At 35.5% G+C, this 6,349-nt stretch overlaps 1 protein-coding gene across 1 annotated transcript; it reads left to right on the forward strand.

Moving 5' to 3' along the window:
- The first annotated feature begins 4,663 nt into the window (after positions 1–4,663).
- On the forward strand, positions 4,664–6,079 carry LOC109215531 (nucleobase-ascorbate transporter 4-like). The gene is made up of 4 exons (XM_019379610.1): positions 4,664–4,860; positions 5,471–5,567; positions 5,828–5,914; positions 6,017–6,079. The coding sequence occupies exons 1-4, from the start codon at positions 4,664–4,666 to the stop codon at positions 6,077–6,079; spliced, it is 444 nt and encodes a 147-aa protein (XP_019235155.1).
- Positions 6,080–6,349: the final 270 nt, after the last annotated feature.

Here is a 6,349-nt window from a genome sequence, read left to right on the forward strand (position 1 = left end):
TGAGGTGTTTGGCTGAAAATTTTGAAAAAAAAAATCAAAAAATAAAATAAAATCAGCAGTATTCTGAAAACGAACGCCATTAATAATGTATGGGATTTTTCATGTGAACAAAGATTACTATGATAATATCGATACATATCTAAGGATTGTAGGTGTAGAGCTATATAGGAATGGCCTTTCCGTATATAGGAAAGGGTATTCTTAATTTATAGAAATAGGAATATAATAGTTCTGAAGTTTTACAGAGCCCACTTGTAGAGGGGCGCGGGGGGATTTTTCAGTGAAATTATGTTACGTTGGATAAGAGTTGCAGGGGTTATAAATAGTGCAATGCTGTAATGGTGTGGGAAAAATACTCTATCCATCCTTCCAACTATATATGTATCCATCTATCTGTCCATCCAGCAGTCCGTACTTAAGTTTTATGGGTCTAACTTTTAAGATTTTTAGCGATGAATATATTCAATTTTTAAAATTATGGATTCAAATTTAATTTCTTATGTTTTTAGTAAATTTTTAAACATAAATTTATATTCTGTATCAAATTCAAATAAACCTGTGATGCAAATGCTATACAAGAATCCGCCTCTATGTCCATCTAAAAATCTATTCCTACATATTTATAACAATCTTAGGGAGAACTTCACTCCAAAGCTAGCTATTGAGGTAGAGCCCAAGGCTATATAAATCCCACATTAGCAAACCCTCACGCTCCGCGTCCCTCGTCCTCGACAGTAGTGCGCTAGACCTTTTTGGCCCTGGGCAAACGCTGCAATACCGACGTCATCATCCATGGCATGGTGGGCATAGAAGGTGGTGGGTGGCCACCGATACAGTCATACAACGCACGAAAAACCCCACCCCAAAAGTTGCTATTGAGACGGGAGAACCCAAAGCTATATTGACCCCAGATCAGTACATTGCAATATCGATGTGGAAACTCAAATTTCATACCTTGCAATGACCATAACACTATGCATCTCTCCAACGGCAGATGTATCCTTTCACAGCAGGTGTGACTGTAAAATGCAGAATTCGAGTCCCTGCTATGAATCTTAGCTTCATCAAAGTATGAAAGGGGTTCAATTCTTATATATGATCACAATGTAATGAGTTAAATTATAACTATCATGTCACTTAAAAATTAACTATATAAATGAAGCTGCTTACCATAAATGTGACTTGATAATCTGAAAAAAATTGCTACATGGTCTGTTACACCTCTTTCTAATATTAAACTCTTCTAATTAGTTAATTTTTATCAAAATATCTTATCTAAGTGCCCATAACATAAGAGTATGGTAAAAGTATATAAACCTCTTTAGACATCGGATCAACTTTCTTAAAACAGAATTTGTGAATGACCAAGTACTCTTGAATCTTCATGTCTAGGATTATCACGTCTATTGCTTCCTTTCAAAGAAATGGTATCTTTTCTCTAATTATTAGGCTAAAAGAAAAGAGTTTGTTTCGCATACTCCAGGTTGACAGAGAAAATAAATTAAGGACCATAAGAATGTTAGTTACTGACTTCATCTTCTATATATTTGCTTCCCTAGCTAATTCCTCTATTTAACTTCCAATTATGAAATTCTGTACTTCCCTTGAAATAAACTACAACGAGGAATTATGTATCCCCAAGGCAAAAACCATTAGGAATGGAAATAATTGGAGGCAAAAATATGTTTTTAGAGGGGATTATATGCTATTCATTTATTTAGTCCTAGTTCCAAAGAAAAAACAAAGTGAAGACCATGACCATCTATATTGTTTTGATTATCTTAGCTTATCCAATCCGTATTCGAGCTGTAGAAGTAGTCACTAATGCTTGCATTATTAGGTCGACTGTGTGCATCATACCTTTTGGGATTTCGTCCTTCCTCGGATCCTGTGTGAATACAGAATATACTTTGTGCAGTGGACTGCTCTTTGTCCGGCGCGTGTCCGAATTAGTTGGGTGGACTTACAGATATGAGATGGTTAAATGATTAATGGCCGATCTAATTAATTTTGAGAAGTGGTTTAAATATTTAAAACATAGGTGGAATGATGACACTTAATAATTAGTAGTACTACTATATAACAAGTATGCTGATGTTGGCACTCTTCACCTGAAACTATCTAATTAAACTCTATCTATCGACAAAGTGCCAACATATATACTGGCTTATGGATAAAGATTGTCTAAAATAAGTATGCAATACAAGTTGCTACTTTACGTATATACTTTGTTAAATAGCAAGTAGTAGGGATCGATGTTCTCATTGTTATACACAACTGGGGTTTAGGTCATTAATCTTCTATACTTGCAAACTAATTAAAAACTCACACATCTCTCTCTCTACATACATACGTACGTAAAATCTGACAAATGTGAGACAGACACACACACAATGGTGCATATAATTCATTTGACAAGTAAAATTTCAGATTAAAAAAGGGGACCACAACCTTAATCTTAATAATGCAGAGGAGACAATGTTCACATGCAAAATAGAGAAAGATTATTGAAATTAATGTATATGTTAGTTTCAACTCCACATTCAACCGTGTCTTTTCAAAATTTTTTTTACTATAAGATCTTCAGCCATAATTTGTTGTTTCTATTCTTCACATTACGTCAACTATGACATGCCATCCCCAATAGATTGTTGGGATAAAACAGTCCAAAGATACTCTTAACATGATTATAACCTCTTCTTGGGTTTCGATGACCGTAAATACTCGAATCATATAGGTGGCACACAATTAATCTCCAAATTAGCCCATAAACGGTGATGGATCATGTGGAACTTCGCTCAAGAGGGAGATTATTGGGTATATGTGAACAAAGTCCCGCTTTGTCACTACCCGGATTTCCCACCCTCGGGAGTCGTGATGGCGCCTACTAATGTGAGCTAGGCAAGCCAAACCTTTAATCTAAATACGTCATCAACCAATTATTTCTTTTTAACAATTATAAGGTGATAACGTGATAACAGCGAAAATTCAAATTTAAGCGGAAGACAACAATAACATATATGAAAAACTGTATCTATTACAAATACTTAAGCCTTAACCACCCAAGACCTGGTGTCACAGTGTCACAGATGGTCTAAGATTGCTACATACAAGGTCTGAAGAAATAACAGTACACTGTTTCTGAATAAAAGGAAAACGAAACAGGAAATAACGATGGAGGAGATGCCAGGGCCTGCGGACGCCTGCAGGTCTACCTTGGATCTTCGCATGAACTGAAAATAGCCTCCAACCTACGTCCGAAGTTTACAACACTATGGTCTGCACAAAAGAGTGCAGAGTGTAGTATCAGCACAACCGACCCCATGTGCTGGTAAGTGCCTAGCCTAACCTCGGCGAAGTAGTGACGAGGCTAGGACCAGCACTACAAGAAAAAGTGTTATTTGCGACCAATATTTAGGGACGAGTTAATAATCCCGTCTCTAATAGTGTATGTATTAGGACGAGATTATATTGTGGTCCTTAATTTTGTATTCTATTGTGAAGGTATTAAATCTGGTCCCTAAAAAAAATAGTAACCGGTCCCAAATGGTATTAGTAGGCGCCAATCGAGGTGATGAGCGGGAAAGAGTACCGCCAATATAATATTAAAATATTAAAAATTATTACTATTTTCTAAAAAAAGGCGCCAAAACTAATATCCTAAAATTAAAAATTCCAAAAAAACTAAAAGAAACTCTCTGTTTCTCAAAAGCAATAGGTTATGCCCTAGTTTACTAAACACACCCAGATCTCCTCGTCTGCCTCTCTATTGATAACCGCTCAAGAATTTTCTTTTCTCAAAATCGATTGTTGCGAGTTTGTTGGCTTGTGTATTGCTGGTCTACCTAGTTTTCGACCTCCCTCGATTGCGAATCCCAGGTATTCCCTCCTCTTCTGTGTTGCTCTATTTTGTTTTTTTCTCTAAGTTGGAAATCACTCTTTATTGCTTCGTTTTATTTGACTTGTTCTTCTTCCTCTTCATCTTCTTTAGTAGGATAAAGTAATGTAAAAGTTCCACAAAATTAAATTCTTCTTAAAATTTATTGAAAGAATGTTTGATGTGTATTCTCTGTCCATATGAAATTTATTTTCCGTTTTGTTTGACCTACTTATTTTTAATTTTTTCTATTGCCACAACTCTTTGAATTGTATATAGTTTGTCAATTTCAAGATCCTTATTTGATATGCTTTCTTAATTAGCTCCACGTCTTCATCAAAAGTCAATGATCTGCTTTAATTTTGTTAGCTCGAATGCTGTATATCTCGTTCTTGAATGTAGGGGTGTACAAAGGAAACCGACAAACCGCACCAACCCGATAATTCAAGTCAAATCGAGAAAAATATTAATGTTAGTAATCACTGAGACCTGATATAAATGCCTTTCACCCTTTGGATGGCAATAACATGATAGGAAGCCTTGTTTTCTTTATTGTATTCATTTTTGTTTTACTGCTATCTTTTATTAGGAATGTTGCATAACGAGATAGGAGAATCAAACGTTAAATGAACAAAGGAAATCAAATAAAAAGTTCTAGGAGGGTATCTTTTGATTCTCGATCTGCTTAGATCCACTGTATAAGGGTTAAGCAGCAGAAGAATGATGGATATCAATTTGTGCTGATGTTGGTTTTTCCATTTTGTTCTTTTAATATGTGTTTAACAAATGTTTGTGCAGTTTATTCCTCATATGTGGAAACTGAAGCAACCCTTATTTGAGCAATTCGCTGTACTGTTATCAGTTGGAATAGTGTGGGCATTTGCAGCCCTTCTCACAGTAGCAGGTGCATACCAGAACAGACCCCTGCAGACTCAGTTCAGTTGCCGAGTTGATCGCTCAGGGCTCGTTAGTGGAGCTTCATGGTGTGTTCACACTAATATTTTCTCCTATACATAGTCACTTCTCTATTTATTCATTAAGCATGCTAAGAAATGGAGCTCATGGATATTTTATGATCAAAATCTCTTATGCTTGTTATTAACAGTTACATTTTCGGTACAAATTACACCTCATAGTGATTATATTTCCTTAGGAATTATCTGCTTCAGTTGAGATTGGCGTTAGCAAGTCCACGCTTCTAAATGATTACTACATGTTCTGAACAGATTTTGTTTTTAACTTAAAAAAAAGGCAGAATGGCCGCTGTACCTAACAAACAGTCCCCTTGTGGCAATAATCATGCCAAAGCATAACTTCATCTAATTAACCTCATTGTTATTTTGCATCTGCTAATTGATACTGTAATAATTATGAGAGGAAATAGTAGGCTTGACTGTAATACTGATGTCGATATCAACCAATTCTGGCAATCTGTTTATTGGTGAACGTCTGTCTCAAAGTTTTTACATGGCTTCTCTATCATAAAGTGACAATGTTTTGCAGTTAAAGAATATCTGATCTAATTTCCAATGTTTACATAGGTTTTGTTCTTTTCCTTCTGCTCTCAAGAACTCTTGTTTTCTGGAAATGCAGGATAAGATTTCCTTACACATTGCAATGGGGTACTCCGAATGTTGATGCTGGAGAAGTCTTTCTGATGTTGGCTGCAGCTTTTGTTTCTCTCATTGAGGTGTATATCCAATTGAAAATGTTTAGGCTAATATTTGATGTAGTTGCTGACTTGATTCTATTTTTTCCTCTCACTAGTAAAACTTTTGAAAACTCAACATCTTATCCAGTTTTAACTACTGATTTATGACTATGTTGTGAGATGCATGATTCTAGTTGAATTTATTAAGGTTTTGGATATTGTAAACTTTTAAGGCTGAACATCGTCATGTATATTGTCATTTTCCTTCTGAAGAACTGTTTTTGTATCTCTTTTGACAGTCTACTGGAGGATTTATTGCTGCTACAAGATATGGAAGTGCAACATATTGCCCAGCTTCATTTCTGAGTCGTAGTGCTGGCTGGATGGTAGGTGAACTTTCGACGATGATATTCTCACCAACGACAGATTCTTTCTCTCTATATATAATTCTCTGTTGAAATTCAATTTTTCTTTTGGTTGGTGTCTAGGGATTAAGTATGTTGCTCCATGGTTTATGGGGAACCGACAGTGGAGCTACTGTATCAGTGTAATATATCTATCTTCCTAGGAAAAGCTTAAACTGGCTATTCAATTTGTTCTATATCTCATACTATTTTGAAAATCAAGAGCACAAGCAAGGCTAAGATGTGAGGAGTATTATATCTAATAGTTAACGTTATTTTCCAATAATATAGTAGTCTATGGATATCAACATGTCAATCATCTCCCAAAAAATGCATTTGCAGCTAAGCTTTTAGTACCTGACCATGCATTACTAATAATGTTTTTCTTTTGTGGACTATGAAGTGAAAATGTAGGTC

The sequence above is a fragment of the Nicotiana attenuata genome, unplaced genomic scaffold (assembly GCF_001879085.1).
Source record: "Nicotiana attenuata strain UT unplaced genomic scaffold, NIATTr2, whole genome shotgun sequence".
Lineage (NCBI taxonomy): Eukaryota > Viridiplantae > Streptophyta > Magnoliopsida > Solanales > Solanaceae > Nicotiana > Nicotiana attenuata.

Excerpts from the sequence above, each read along its gene's own strand:
- LOC109215531 (XM_019379610.1), top strand. The coding sequence starts at position 4,664 with ATGTTTGTGCAGTTTATTCCTCATATGTGGAAACTGAAGCAACCCTTA. Across the intron at positions 5,568-5,827 it reads CTTTTGTTTCTCTCATTGAG|TCTACTGGAGGATTTATTGC; the intron begins GTGTATATCCAA and ends CTCTTTTGACAG. Across the intron at positions 5,915-6,016 it reads GTCGTAGTGCTGGCTGGATG|GGATTAAGTATGTTGCTCCA; the intron begins GTAGGTGAACTT and ends GTTGGTGTCTAG.